Below are 15,736 nucleotides of genomic sequence, written 5' to 3' on the forward strand. Positions count from 1 at the left end.
GTTATAATTTCATGTACTGACACGTTCCATGACGTGGGAGATTTGCTCCTCAATTTGATCCTACGGAACTTGACGTGTAAATAAATAAATCGCAAACGTCTTTATTTAACGTAAATATCGCTTTCGGTAATTACTGTCATAATTAGACTCATTTGCCTCCTTAAACTTAGCAAAAACTCATGAGAGCTCATCACAGTATTATCACGCTTTAATATTTCCTAGCGATGGTAGTCATGGCTAAATGTTTCAATTGCTTCGATTATTAACTGTAAGGAGACGGACGAATCCGATGATGGTCATACTGATCGAAACCAATAATTAAATAAAGACAGTTGCGATCAAAGAATATTTCAGTTTCTACACTACTGGCCAATAAAATTGCTACATCACAAAGATGACGTGCTACAGACGCGAAATTTAACCGACAGGAAGAAGATGCTGTGATATGCAAATGATTAGCTTTTCAGAGAATTCACACAAGGTTGGCGCCGATGGCGACACCTACAACGTGCTGACATGAGGAAAGTTTCCAACAGATTTCTCATACACAAACAGCAGTTGACCGGCGTTGCCTGTTGAAACGTTGTTGTGATGCCTCGTGTAAGGAGGAGAAATGCGTACCATCACGTTTCGGACTTTGATAAAGGTCGGATTGTAGCCTATCGCGAATGCGGTTTATCGTATCGCGACATTGCTGCTCGCGTTGGTCGAGATCCAATGACTGTTAGCAGAATATGGAATCGGTGGGTTCAGAAGGGTAATACGGAACGCCGTGCTGGATCCCAACGGCCTCGTATCACTAATAGTCGGGATGACAGGCATCTTATCCGCATGGCTGTAACGGATCGTGCAGCCACGTCTCGATCCCAGAGTGAATAGAAGGGGACGTTTGCAAGACAACAACCATCTGCACGAACAGTTCGACGACGTTTGCAGCAGCATGGACTATCAGCTCGGAGACCATGCATGGCTGCGGTTACCCTTGACGCTGCATCACAGACAGGAGCGCCTGCGATGGTGTACTCAACGACGAACGTGGGTGCACGAATGGTAAAACGTCATTTTTTCGGATGAATCCAGGTTCTGTTTACAGCATCATGATGGTCGCATCCGTGTTTGGCGACATCTCGGTGAACGCACATTGGAAGCGTGTATTCGTCATCGCCATACTGGCGTATCACCTGGCGCGATGGTATGGGGTGCCACTGGTTACACTTCTCGGTCACCTCTTGTTCGCACTGACGGCACTTTGAACAGTGGACGTTACATTTCAGATGTGTTACGACCCGTAGCTCTACCCTTCATTCGATCCCTACGAAACCCTACATTTCAGCAGGAAAATGCACGACCGCATGTTGCAGGTCCTGTACGGGCCTTTCTGGATACAGAAATGTTCGACTGCTGCCCTGGCCAGCACGTTCTCCAGATCTCTCACCTACTGAAAACGTCTGGTCAATGGTAGCCGAGCAACTGTCTCGTCACAATACGCCAGTCACTACTCTTGATGAACTGTGGTATCGTGTTGTCGTGTTGAAGCTGCGTGGACAGCTGTACCTGTACACGCCATCCAACCTCTGACTCAATGCCCAGGCGTATCAAGGCCGTTATTACGGCCAGACGTGGTTGTTCTGGGTAATGATTTCTCAGGATCTATGCACACAAATTGCGTGAAAATGTAATCATATGTCAGTTCTACTAAAATATATTTGTCCAATGAATACCCGTTTATCATCTGCATTTCTTCTTGGTGTAGCAATTTTAATGGCCAATAGTGTACGTATTTGTAAACATTGGATAGTTGCAGTCTTCAAGGTGATCGATCATAGAGCTTTAATTTGCCAACGCCTGAATTCAGTTTGGCTCTAAAACGCTGCCTGCGCTCGCCTGCCAGTGAGGAAAGTCTGTGTGCCCCGCACAGGTACCACAACGGCGTGAACGGCAGCTCGCTGGGCCGCTTCAGCAAGTCGACGAGCCGGCTGGTGACGTCGGCGTCGTCGACGACGCCGCCGCCGTCGGCGACGGCGGACTACACGCGCAGCGCGCAGACGCTGCCGCGCAAGCTGTACGACGACCACGGCTCGGGCTCGGGCTCCGGGTCGGGCGCCGGCGGCCGCATCAAGCGCTCGCTGTACGCGCAGCAGAAGAGCGCCGCCGCCAACGGCAGCACCATCAACGTGTCCATCATCAACCACGTGACGCCGCCGGGCCCCGCCAAGCCGGCGCGCACCTACCGCTCCAGCCTGGCGCGCTCCCAGAGCTTCAACGTGCACGCGCTCTCCTCCGCGCCCGCGTCCGCCCCCGCCGCCCCCGCGCCACTAGGCGCCGCGCTCAACGGCGGCCTCTACAAGTCCAACCCGCAGCTGCACCGGCTGGACGAGTCTCCGCCGCCGCTCAAGAGCCCCGGCATCCTGGCCAGCATCTCCCGCAGCCAGCGCGACCTCAGCAGGGCCGCCGACCCGGAGCCGGACGTCGACCGCCTGCACCGCGCCTCCAACTTCACAGACGCCAAGTTCTCCAGGTGAGCAAAGCGCTCTATCGCCGCTACTCGAAATTTTTTTTTGAGTCTCCAAGTCTTCTGACTGGTTTGATTTGGTGCGCCAGGAAATTCATCTCAAAGTAGCACTGGCAACCAACATCCTCGATTATTTGCTGGATGTTTTCCAATCAGTGCCTTCCCCTATAGTTATTCTCCTCTAGAGTTTCCTCTAGTACAGTGGTTCCCAACCTGGGGGTAATTACTTCTGAGGGGCAAAATGTTATTTTCAAAATATCATTACCATTATCACAACTTTGTAACACTCTCATACTGATTATGTTGTTGTTGTTGTGGTCTTCAGTCCTGAGACTAGTTTGATGCAACTCTCCCTGCTACTCTATCCTGTGCAAGCTCCTTCATCACCCAGTACCTACTGCAACCTACATCCTTCTGAATCTGCTTAGTGTATTCATCTCTTGGTCTCCCTCTACGATTTTTACCCTCCACGCTGCCCTCCAATGCTAAATTTGTGATCCCTTGATGCCTCAGGACATGTCCTACCAACCGATCCCTTCTTCTAGTCAAGTTGTGCCACAAACTTCTCTTCTCCCCAATCCTATTCAATACCTCCTCATTAGTTACGTGATCTACCCACCCAATCTTCAACGTTCTTCTGTAGCACCACATTTCGAAAGCTTCTATTCTCTTCTTGACCAAACTATTTATCGTCCATCTTTCACTTCCATACATGGCTACACTCCATACAAATACCTTCAGAAACGACTTCGTGACACTTAAATCTATACTCAATGTTAACAAATTTCTCTTCTTCAGAAACGCTTTCCTTGCCATTGCCAGTCTACATTTTATATCCTCTCTACTTCGACCATCATCAGTTATTTCGCACCCCAAATAGCAAAACTCCTTTACTACTTCAAGTGTCTCATTACCTAATCTAAAACCCTCAGCATCACCCGACTTAATTCGACTACATTCTATTATCCTCATATTGCTTTTGTTGATCATCTTACATCCTTCTTTCAATATACTGTCCATTTCGTTCAACTGCTCTTCCAAGTCCTTTGCTGCCTCTGACAGAATTACAATGTCATCGGCAAACCTCAAAGTTTTTATTTCTTCCCCATGGATTTTAATACGTACTCCGAACTTTTCTTTCGTTTCCTTTACAGCTTGCTCAATATATAGATTGAATAACATCGGGGAGAGGCTACAACCTTGTCTCACTCCCTTCCCAACCACTGCTTCCCTTTCATGCCCCCCGACTCTTATAACTTCCATCTGGTTTCTGTACAAATTGTAAATAGCCTTTCGCTCCCTGTATTTTACCCCTGCCACCTTTAGAATTTGAAAGGGAGTATTCCAGTCAAAATTGTCAAAAGCTTTCTCTAAGTCTACAAATGCTAGAAATGTAGGTTTGCCTTTCCTTAATCTATTTTCTAAGATAAGTCGTAAGGTCAGTATCGCCTCACGTGTTCCAACATTTCTACGGAGTCCAAACTGATCCTCCTAGAGGTCGGCTTCTACCAGTTTTTCCATTCGTCTGTAAAGAATTCGCGTCAGTATTTTGCAGCTGTGATTAAACTGATAGTTCGGTAATTTTCGCATCTGTCAACACCTGCTTTCTTTGGGATTGGAATTATTATATTCTTCTTGAAGTCTGAGGGTATTTCGCCTGTCTCATACATCTTGCTCACCTGATGGTAGAGTTTTGTCAGGACTGGCTCTTCCGAGGCCGTCAGTAGTTCTAATGGAATGTTGTCTACTCCCGGGGCCTTGTTTCGACTCAGGTCTTTCAGTGCTCTGTCAAACTCTTCAGGGAGTATCGTATCTCCCATTTCATTTTCATCTACATCCTCTTCCATTTCCATAATATTGTCCTCAAGTACATCGCCCTTGTATAGACCCTCTTTATAATCTTTCCACCTTTCGGCTTTCCCTTCTTTGCTTAGAACTGAGTTTCCATCTGAGCTCTTGATGTTTATACAAGTGTCTCCCCTTTCTCCAAAGGTCTCTTTAATTTTCCTATCTTACCCCTAGTGAAATAAGCCTCTACATCCTTACATTTGTCCTCTAGCCATCCCTGCTTAGCCATTTTGGACTTCCTGTCGATCTCATTTTTGAGACGTTTGTATTCCTTTTTGCCTGCTTCATTTACTGCAATTTTATATTTTCTCCTTTCGTCAATTAAATTCAATATTTCTTCTGTTACCCAAGGATTTCTACTAGCCCTCGTCTTTTTACCTACTTGATCAAAATGGTTCAAATGGCTCTGAGCACTATGGGACTTAACATCTGTGGTCATCAGTCCCCTAGAACTTAGAACTACTTAAACCTAACTAACCTAAGGACACTACACACATCCATGCCCGAGGCAGGATTCGAACCTGCGACCGTAGCAGTCGCGCGGTTCCGGACTGAGCGCCTTAACCGCGAGACGACCGCGGCCGGCATCTACTTGATCCTCTGCTGCCTTCACTAGTTCATTCCTCAGAGCTGCGCATTCTTCTTCTACTGTATTTCTTTCCTCCATTCTTGTCAATCGTTCCCTTATGCTCTCCCTGAAACTCTGTACAACCTCTGGTTCTTTCAGTTTATCCAGGTCCCATCTCCTTAAATTCCCACCTTTTTGCAGTTTCTTCAGTTTTAATCTACAGTTCATAACCAATAGATTGTGGTCAGAGTCCACATCTGCCCCTGGAAACGTCTTACAGTTTAAAACCTGGTTCCTAAATCTCTGTCTTACCATTATATAATGTATCTCATACCTTGTAGTATCTCCAGGATTCTTCCATGTGTACAACCTTCTTTTATGATTCTTGAACCAAGTGTTAGCTATGATTGAGTTATGCTCTGCGCAAAATTCTACCAGACGGCTTCCTCTTTCATTTCTTAGCCCCAATCCATATTCACCTACTATGTATCCTTCTCTCCCTTTTCCTACTCTCGAATTCCATTCACCCATGACTATTAAATTTTCGTCTCCCTTCACTACCTGAATAATTTCTTTTATTATAATAAGTATTTAAATCATGTAGGAAGAATAGATTAAACGTAAAATTTCAAACCCAAGCCAATACCTGTGAACTAAGAAATGTTACATCAAAGCCTTCTGTAAATTTTCTTGACAAATAAAGCGCATAAGCAGAGCTTATCCCATGCGCGCTTCCCTATCGCTTCATCTGTCTGTGGAAGGGAGCTGTCGATGTCGCGGTTACTGTAGACACTAGACACCTCCTCGTGAGATGTACTAACGAGCAGAGACTTTTGTTTGCACGGTCGTCGACTGCTCCCTTTCGCCTGTATACCGGTACTGTGCACGAAGCTGAGCGCGGGCTGCGCCGTGTTGCAGGAGCACGAGCAACCTGGTGAGCAACGGCGGGCTGAGCCCCCGCGAGAGCAAGCGGCGCGTCTTCCTGCAGGAGCTGCGCGAGCGCGCGCCCGAGCTCTACCGCACGCTGCACGCCAGCGAAGACGTCGCCAGCGACCTGAGCGCCGAGCCGGCGCCGCCCTCGCGGCCCGCGCGCGCCGCCCACCGCCCCTACCGCAACGCCGCCGCCCCCCGCGCCGCCGCCGCCGCCACCAACCTCGACTACAGCAGCTCCTTCCGGTCCTCCAGCACCGCCGACTCACCGTCCTACCGGTCCACAGGTGAGCGCCCGCCAACTCTCCCGCGCTTCTGACAGCACTGTTGTTGTTGTTAGATTAGATTAGATTTTCGTTCCATAGATCCGTGCTGAGGAGATCCTCGTAGATGTGGAACATGTCATTTTTTTAAAGCTGAAATAACAATACTAATAGTATGAGTATATACAATAAACCATTTGTTTCTATTAAAAAATTCGTCAATGGAGCAGAAGGAGTTGGCCACTAGTAAGTCTTTCAGGCTCCTTTTAAACTGATCTTTATTTGTAACTAAATTTTTTATGTTTGCTGGCAAATTATTGAAGATGAGTGTTCCTGAGTAGTGGACCCCTTTTTTAACTAAAGTAAGTGCTTTAAAGTCCTTGTGCAGATCTTTTTTGTTCCTGGTATTGTAAGTATGAACTGAGCTGTCTGTTGGAAAAAAATATATGTTATTTAGGACAAATTTCATTAAGGAGTAAATATACTGAGAGGCAGTAGTTAGTATACCCAGTTCTTTGAACAGGTTTCTACAGGACGTCCGTGAATTTACTCCACAAATAATACGTATTACACGCTTTCGGACTCTGAAAACTTTTGTTTCACTTGAAGAGTTACCCCAAAATATTATAGCATATGACATTATGGAATGAAAGTAGGCAAAGTATGCAAGCTTTTTCATTTTTATGTCACCTATGTCTGCTAACACTCGAATTGCAAATACAGATTTGTTAAGGCGTTTCTGCAGTTCTGTGGTGTGTTCCTCCCAACTGAATTTATCATCAAGTTGTAATCCCAGGAATTTAAGACTGTCTACCTCTTCTATCTGCTCTTCATACTTTATGCATATGCTGGGTGGGAACCTCTTACAGGTTCTGAATTGCATATAGTGAGTCTTTTCGAAGTTTAATGTCAGTGAGTTGGCTTTAAACCGTTTATTAATATCCATGAAAAATCATTAGCAGATCTTTCTAGAACTACACTCGACATACTATTTATTGCAATGCTTGTATCATCTGCAAACAAAATGAACTCTGCTTTTGGCAGTGTAACTCATGAGAGATCATTAATGTACACAAGAAAAAGCAATGGCCCTAAGATGGATCCTTGTGGGACACCACATGTAATTTCTTCCCATTCTGATGATGACTAAACACTTAATTCACTAGTTCCTTGCACTGACACCCTTTGTTTCCTGTTAGCAAGCTATGACTTGTACAACTTTGCAGCACTGCCCGTGACACCGTAGAATTCTAATTTATTTAAAAGGATGTTGTGGTTCACAAAATCGAATGCCTTTGACAAATCACAGAAAATACCTGCTGCTTGTAACCTGTTATTTAATTTGTCCTGGTCTTCAGTCTGAAGACCTGTTTGATGCAGCTCTCCATGCTATTGCACCCTTTGCAAGCCTCCTCACCTCCGAATAAGTACTGCAGCCTACATCCTTCTGCATCTGATTACCGTATTCATCGTTTGGCCTCCCTCTCCGATTTTTATCCCCCACACTTCCCTCCAGTGCCAAATTGGTAACCCTCAATATCTCAGAACGTCTCCTATCAACCGATCCCTTCTTGTAGTCAGGTTGTGCCACAAATTTCTGTTCTCCCCAGGTTTATTTAGCACCTCCTCATTAGTCACGTGATCTACCCTTCCAATCTTCAGCATTTTTCTGTAGCACCACATTTCAAAAACTTCTATCCTCTTCTTATCGAAACCGTTATTATCTGCTGGAACGGCGACCGGAACGGTCGCGAGATAGTAGTGACGGAAACGCGACGGGACACGCGGAGCGGCCCGCTACCAACAACACAATGGGAGAGGACGGACACGACGAACGGAGGACCTTATGACACAACAAGAACAGACAACAGAGTAACGAACCAAACAAGACAACCACGTCCACTGGAATAGAAACACGAAGTCAATACGCGCTCTAAGACGGGGCTGAGCTTTTTTTTTCTCTTTTCTTTACTGTTATTTCACACCTTACACAAGGTGGGCTGGCAGCGGCAACAGTACGCCGCTCTTCAGCCACAGGTAGTACAAGAGAAAACAATGGAGAGACAGAATGAACATAACATAACGGCGGACAAAAAAACAGTAGACACAGTAACGAAAAAACATGAAGCCGTTCACACGCGAAGAAAACCAAAGAAACTGTTAGCACTGTACACGAACACTGATGATGGAGATGACACACGTGAACGATGGAGCATGGGCGGCGAAAACACTGAAGCACAAACACGACGACACACACACAAAACCGATGGCGTTGATCTGCGGCGCGCTAATGTTCACTTAACGTGTGCGAGTCCGGGGACCTGCCAAAAGGGGATAAAGGTGGGGGAGGAGGGAGAGGGGAGAGCGGAGATGCCAGTGCACAGTGCAGAGGAGATGGGGGGAGGAAAGAAGGTATGGGGCTAGGGGAAGCCCAGGGGGAGGAGGAGGGACGAAGGGAGGGAGGGTTCCCTGAGGAAAAAAGACAGCAAGTGGAAGAGGAGGATCAAAGTTGATAGGAGGGGTAGATGGAGGGGAGGAGGGCATCATCAGGCAGGGGGAGCTGTTGGAAGCCACCTTGGGAGAGGGTAAGGAGAGTGGAGAGGTGGAGAGCAGGTGGGACGTGGGAATACAGGCGCAGCAGCGGAAAGAGGTAGGAGAGACAAGCGGGTGAGGGTGATCTAGTTTACGGGAGGTGTAGAGGATCCGTATCCGTCTGGCTGAGCGCGATGCAGGCGCTTAAGTATGCTATTGGGGGCGCCGCTATTGGCCGCTGGGACCACGTGTTTCACTGTGGCTCCCTAACACTAAAAGCGGGCCAGGAGGCGCGCGCCGCCACAGCTTGCGGCTCGATGGTGCAGAGACCTGTATGGGTCTTCGACGTCCATGACGTCTGGCGCGGAGTCAAATTCCGCGACGCGCGGTACCAGATTATCCATTTCTCACTTCGGTCATCAGTCCCCTAGAACTTAGAACTATTTAAACCTAACGAACCTAAGGACACCACACACATCCATGCCCGAGGCAGGATTCGAACCTGCGACCGTAGCAGTTGCGCGGCTCCAGACCCCTCGGCCACTCCGGCCGGCCATTTCTCACGTCCATACTTGGCTACACCGAGCGAGATGGCATTGTGGTTACCACACTGGGCTCGCATTCTGGAGGACGACAGTTCAAACCTCCGTCTGGCCATTCTAAGATTTCAGTGATTTTCCTACATCGCTCCAGCCAAATGCCAGGAAAGGGCACGGCCGACTTCCTTCCCTAATCCGATGGGAACGATGACCTCACTATTTGGTCTCCTCCCCCAGATCAACCAATCAACCAACAGGCTACACTCCAGACAAGGAGCTTTAGAAAAGACTTCTAACACTTAAACCTATATTCGATGTTAGCAACTTCCTCTTCTTCAGAAAAGCTCTCCTTGCCATTGCCTTCTACATTGTATATCCTCTCTGTTTTGGCCATCATCAGTTATTTTGCTGCCCAAATAGCAAAACTTGTCTACTATTTAATTGTTTCGTTTCCTTTCGATTTAATTCGTCTACATTCCATTATCCTTGTTTTGATGTTAATCTTATATCCATTCCATTCAAGTGGTCTGAAAGTCCTTTGCTGCCTCTGACAGAATTACTATGTTTTTATTTCCTCTCTGAAAAGAAGGAAGGAAGGAAAATTGGGTTTAATGTCCCGTCGGCATCGAGGTCATCAGAGACGGAGCAAAAGCTCGGATTGTGTCAAGGATGAGGAAGGAAATCGAGCCGTGTCCTTTCAAAGAAACTACTCCGGCATTTGCGATTTTGCGGAATCACGTGGAACCTAAATCTGGATGACCGGACGCGGGTTTGAACCGTTCTTCTCCCGAATCCGAGTACTTTTTCTCTCTGAACTTTAATTCCTACTCCAAATTTTTCTTTCGTTTCCTCTGCTTGCTCAGTGTACAGATTGAATAACATCAGGGATAGTTTGCAACTCTATCTCATTCCCACCTCAACCACTTATTTCCTTTCATGCTCCTCGACTCTCATAACTGCCGACTGATTTTTATACAAATTGTAAATAATCTAGCTCCAGAATTTCAGAGTATTCCTGCCAGCATGATCAAAAGCTTTCTCTAAGTCTACAAATGCTATAAACGTATATCTGTCTTTCCTTAACCTATCTTCTAAGATAAGTCATAGAATCAGTATTGCATCGCCTATTACTACAATTCTCTGAAATCCAAACTGATCTTCCCTGAGGTCGGCTTCTACCACTTTTTCTGTTCTTCTGTAAAGAATTTTGCAAGCATGACTTATTAAACTGATACTTCGGTAATTTTCACACTTGTCAGCAACCTTTTTTTTTTTTTTCGAACTGGAGTTATTATGTTCTTCTCGAAGTCTGAGGGTTCTGTGCCTGTCTCATACACTCTGCACGCCAGATGAAAGAGTTTTGTTATGGGTCGCTTCATAGTGGAGATGAGAGAGGGCAAATCCCCTTGGTTAGGGGGAGTTAGGTTACAGAAGATTAAGTCTCGTGGAGATGGTAAGAATTGTTTGCTGAAGTAGCAACTTATTACTCGTTCTTTAATCAGTTTATTGTTCTAACAAACACATTTACTTAGTGATGTTTCGGACCAAAACCCCATATCAGAATGTCAGAAGCTTTCAATAATCACTGCAAACGATCCCCATCATAAGTGACTGCTTGACTGTTCACTCGGTCTGCTAACTACCAGCCACTTGGCCTAACTAATCAATCATCATCATTGTGAATTACTTCACCAGCACTCACAGGTCATTTTGCCTACTGTACAACTAACAAGTCCGAAGCAGGAACTTGCTCCTGCTACTCACTGAAATTCTGCTATTCTTACTCTTTGAAAAAGGCTCACTGTTCACCACTGTTCCAACGAGTACTATAAGACACTACTTACCTTGCAGTTACTTGTCCACCAGAGTTTATCGCCATCTTCTAGTAGTTGAAATATTTACTGATCCATCAGGTACTGCTGTGAAATGACACTGCTCTCTGGATGCACAGTACTGAAACTGAGTGTTCATCCTACTCACTGCTACATGACTCTGTTATATCGTTCTTAATTAGCTCTGGTCGCACACAGGCCTCTCCAATCTCTTTATGGAATATTCCCATGGGGCCTACCCTCGACATTTGATCGCCTTAATGTTTGATTATCTCTCGAAATCGCACTCGAGATTCTTCCATTACGTACGTTGGAAAGTTTCCTACATTTCCGTTGACCTCGACCCTCGGGGCCGTTGGCCACGTGTCAGGTGTACTAGTTGCTAGCATGTCTGAGCAGTCTCGAAGAAGCAAACGGTGTCCAGCCGCTTTGGGAAGCGTTATCCTGTTTGGCTTTCCTCTGTGACGAGCACGGACCGTCTTGCATACACTCGGTAATTCGACGCTTTCGCCAATTGTTTGGGTGATTATTTCGACATTCAGTTCTTCGCGTCATTCCATTGTTTAATCAACAACAAATATTATGGTACAATGCGTAAATCAGGTGCAAAAATGAGTTTAAAGCAGTGCAAATGTCTGACTCTCGCAGGGCCTTCTTCCTGATTTAGGAGAAAATGTGACATGTGATTATTTCGTAGCTTAAGTGAAAAGCAGAAAAATAAGCAAAGCCGAGTGCATCTGTGAATCCAGAAGAGGCAAGGTCATCAATGGAGACGTAGCGCATAAACAATCTTAGAAAGAAAGCAGACAATGTATTTTCCACTTTGATCACAATAGGAGACCCACTTGAGCTGTAGGTCACTAAAGCAGAAAAAGATTACCGATTTTTTTAACCGGATACGTCACCCTTCTTTAAAATGTTTCTTGATTAATCAAACTTTTGTTAAATCGAACTCTCAGTTCTTAGGTCCCGTCTGTTGCTAGATCTACATTTGGTGTATGCTGCCTCACTTTCTCCTCAAAATATGTACTGGGAAAGGGCCGTTTTAGCAGATATTCTGTAGAAAACGTTTTCATGCTAGATTCACTCGTTTTAACACAATCTAGCCTATAGAGTTTGGATTTAAGAGGATAGTAATCGAATCGAATATATTATTTTTATGTGTTTAGACCGAACAGTAACTTTTAAATTCAATAATTAACAGTTTAACATTGCGAGGAATAAAATAAATAAAAAATTTTAGTGCCGGCAGAAGTCGAACCAAATCTGGAAATTACGTCTATGCTTTACAGCACTCAATCACAGTGGAATCACGACAACCAAGCTTTAAAAATCCCTCGTACTCTATGCTAGCACAATACACTACACGCAGTTTCAAAGAAAAAAATACTGACCTGGTGTTGTGAGCAACATAGCACAGAAGGGATGACGTCACATCAGAGCAAGAGCAGTAGGAAACAGGCAACTGCGTCGCTTCTCTGAGTTGACTGTCATTTTAGCACTCGACACTGGTATCTATTTCTCGCGGAGAGAGTGGTACAAAACACGTCTTCGTCCGTTTCATTTGCATACTAGTGCGCATTCGAAGGGAAATGGCAATTTTAATCCGATTTCCGACTCGCATTTGAAGAGAAATGGCGTAATTTTAGTGCGATTTCCTGCTCGCATTCGAAGTGAAATTGCATAATGTCAGTGCGATATTTACAGTGTGCTGTAGCACATTAGCACATGACAGCCGGCATAAAATGGTTCAAATGGCTCTGAGAACTATGGGAATTAACATCTTAGGTCATCAGTCCCCTAGAACTTAGAACTACATAAACCTACCTAACCTAAGGACACCATACACATCCATGCCCGATGAAGGATTCTAACCTCCGACCGTAGCAGTCGCGTGGTTCCGGACTGAAGCGCCTAGAACCGCTCGGCCACAGGGCCGGCGGTAGCCGGCATACACAGCCGTCATCATCAGGTGCTGCGATTTTTTTCTGTTACGTGTACTCGCTGCCAGAACACCAACCTAACTGTGAATTGCTGGTCCCGCTACTATTTTTCGACAGTGCCACCCACGTCGACCTCTGTTGCTTTTTTCCCTGAGCACGCACTGTTATTCCGTGAAGCAGAAATTCTCTCAGCGTTTTCCAGCTATGGTAGATGTGATTCCCCCCAATTCACCAATAGAATTTAACAATGTACTGCTACGACTATGCAGTACATCCAACAATTGAATTTTTGTTTTGCAGTTTTAAATGCCAGAAGTTTAGTAATAAATCAGATAAAACACGAACCGAGGAGGTTTAACTGCACATTAATTCCTAACAATTGTCTGTTGTGTAGGCGATGCTCACACTTGGTAAGGCTGCACTTTTAGGTCCCTGTACCTGTATCTGTCACATTGCAGACAAGCGGACACCGCTGGTGAACGGTTCCGGCACCACAGCTACGGTAGAGCGGCGGCGGGGCAGCGGCAGTGACGACTACTCGGAGACGGTGCGCATTACGTCGACCGTGGATGACCCAGTGAGGCCCAGTGTGATCAACACCGTGCAGAGCTTCACCAAGAAGACGGTGCCGCTGAGAGGCGGGCTCTCCACCGAGACCATAGAGTCCAGTGAGACGACGACCGTCACCAAGAGCCGGTACACCCCATCGCCGAGGCTGCTGGATGGCCCCTCGTCATCACACAACGGTGGCGTCGTCATTGAGGTGCGGCCCAGGAAGTGAACTGGAGCCTCGACTGCTGCGAGCTATCCGTAGTCTCGCGAATCAACTCGCGGAAAGAAAAACTCTCTACTTCTTGAGAATCCTCCCTCCTCCCTGAAGTAGATCCCTCAGGTCGTAAGACACTGTTCCTGCTTGTAAGGCAGGAAGTCAGTTGCTGAGATGACCCTGAAATGATGCCTCTTGTATGCATTCTTTCTGTCACCATAAGCATCTTTCCTACATAGCCGAGCTGATTATGATTCACACCACCCACTAAACCATTACACCATTACCATTACCATTACCCACTAAACACCACCCATTAAACCACTGATCTATTTCTCAAAATTTGTGCCTGTTTGATCCCCTCTGGAACTATCAACAACTGCATGTGTACTAAGTGCCACATTAGTAGATCAAAGCTGCTATTATTATATACTCAGGAGTTTTCCTGCTCATGTCATATGCAGAGTTTTATCTGCATTCTGAAGTGCCTATAGTAATAGAGAAGTATCAGTGCCCCTTTGTTGAAGAAAGACATTTTTAAAATCTATATTTGCTAGACAGTGCCTCAAAATAACATTCAGGAATGAATAACATTGTACTGAAATAACGCTGTAAATTACACCAACTGACATTAAAAAGTGAGAAAGCTCTGATGCTAAAGTACGATTTATTTTTAACATTATGTGGCACTGCTATTGCAATAAGCTCGATTATGTATTTAAAAACAGTTCAGATGTTGTAGTCTGAAATGTTCCTTACTTCCGTTTTTATCTGAAATTCAACACTGTACATTGTTTCTATAGAGCAGCTCAGCAAAATTACGTATAAACATATTCATCTCAAAATCCCACTAATATTTTTTTAGCTGTAAGACTTCACTAGACAATACATAGTCCTCTCCTGATCATCAGTGCAAGGAAATCATCAGTTACATTAATTACCAAAGCTATGAAAGAAATGTTTCATATCTGCAGAAGAACAATTCATCTCATATTAAAGTGTGAGAAAAGTACTTTTTTACATTCATTCAGCACTTTCAGTGCAAAATAGGTTACAAGTGTAACAGCTCCAACAGGTTGATTAACATGTGTCTTTAGAAAGATGATCTGTACAACATTCAATATTCATACAATAAATGACCTGTTGTAAAGTATCTGTGTCACATTTTTGTGAATTCAGTATCCAGTCAAAGTGCCAACATATAAAATTATGTTTTATTTTGTTGTTTAATTAATGTAATTATTGGTAAAAATCACATACAGTAGATATAATATTGGTGCTAAAATATGATGTCCATATAAAATAGATATCATTTGTCGTTTTTTACCCTATAGTGTGATTTATGTAACAAATTAAAGTGATATAAATATTATACATTAACCAGTTAAAGAAAAGTAATATAGTTGAGAGAAATGCTAGCATATTAAAGGCATGTGCTGCAAATGTATTCAGGGCATATGAATTTAGAATTTAACAGTACTGAAGATTAAGTTAGGTTTAAAACTAATTTTGACAATTAATAGATGTACAATATAAATACAGCACATCGAGTAATTTGATCAAAACTCTGCTTAAGTGTGGGCTGTATGTGTAACACATAATTTTCATATATAGCAAATACTGCATATTTTTGTTTTTTGTATCAAAAACATTAAAATTTTTCAATAAATATATTAATACTACTTTTGATGTTTTTATAATTGTTTTTCTATGCCATCTTAGCTTACCTATTTCTATTATTTCTGAAACTGCTCTGTCTAAATAATTAAACATCACAAAGCAGATAAAATCTATAGCAAAAACCTTCAAAGTGCTCTGCAGATATTACATCAAACATAATTTTGCTACATAATTAAGTCATAAAGACACACATATGCAATATATATATATATATATATATATATATACACAGGGTGGAGAAAAATTTACACGAAATTTTAAACCTGTATAGCTGATGCCAGTAGGAACCAAAATTACTAATGTTGTGTAGATTCACAATGCAC

General features: G+C 44.3%; 1 protein-coding gene across 2 annotated transcripts in view; it reads left to right on the top strand.

The window, feature by feature from the left end:
• The window catches only part of LOC126419121 (serine/arginine repetitive matrix protein 2), a 1,464,442-nt gene extending 1,449,027 nt beyond the window's left edge, over window positions 1-15,415 (top strand). For both annotated transcript variants that reach the window (XM_050086231.1, XM_050086224.1), the window contains 3 exons: window positions 1,919-2,518; window positions 5,847-6,145; window positions 13,426-15,415. In XM_050086231.1, the coding sequence (XP_049942188.1) occupies window positions 1,919-2,518; window positions 5,847-6,145; window positions 13,426-13,748 (1,222 nt within the window). In that variant the 3' untranslated portion in view covers window positions 13,749-15,415. The remainder of the gene's footprint in view (window positions 1-1,918; window positions 2,519-5,846; window positions 6,146-13,425) is intronic.
• Window positions 15,416-15,736: the final 321 nt, after the last annotated feature.

The sequence above is a fragment of the Schistocerca serialis genome, chromosome 1 (assembly GCF_023864345.2).
Source record: "Schistocerca serialis cubense isolate TAMUIC-IGC-003099 chromosome 1, iqSchSeri2.2, whole genome shotgun sequence".
Classification (NCBI taxonomy): Eukaryota; Metazoa; Arthropoda; class Insecta; order Orthoptera; family Acrididae; genus Schistocerca; species Schistocerca serialis.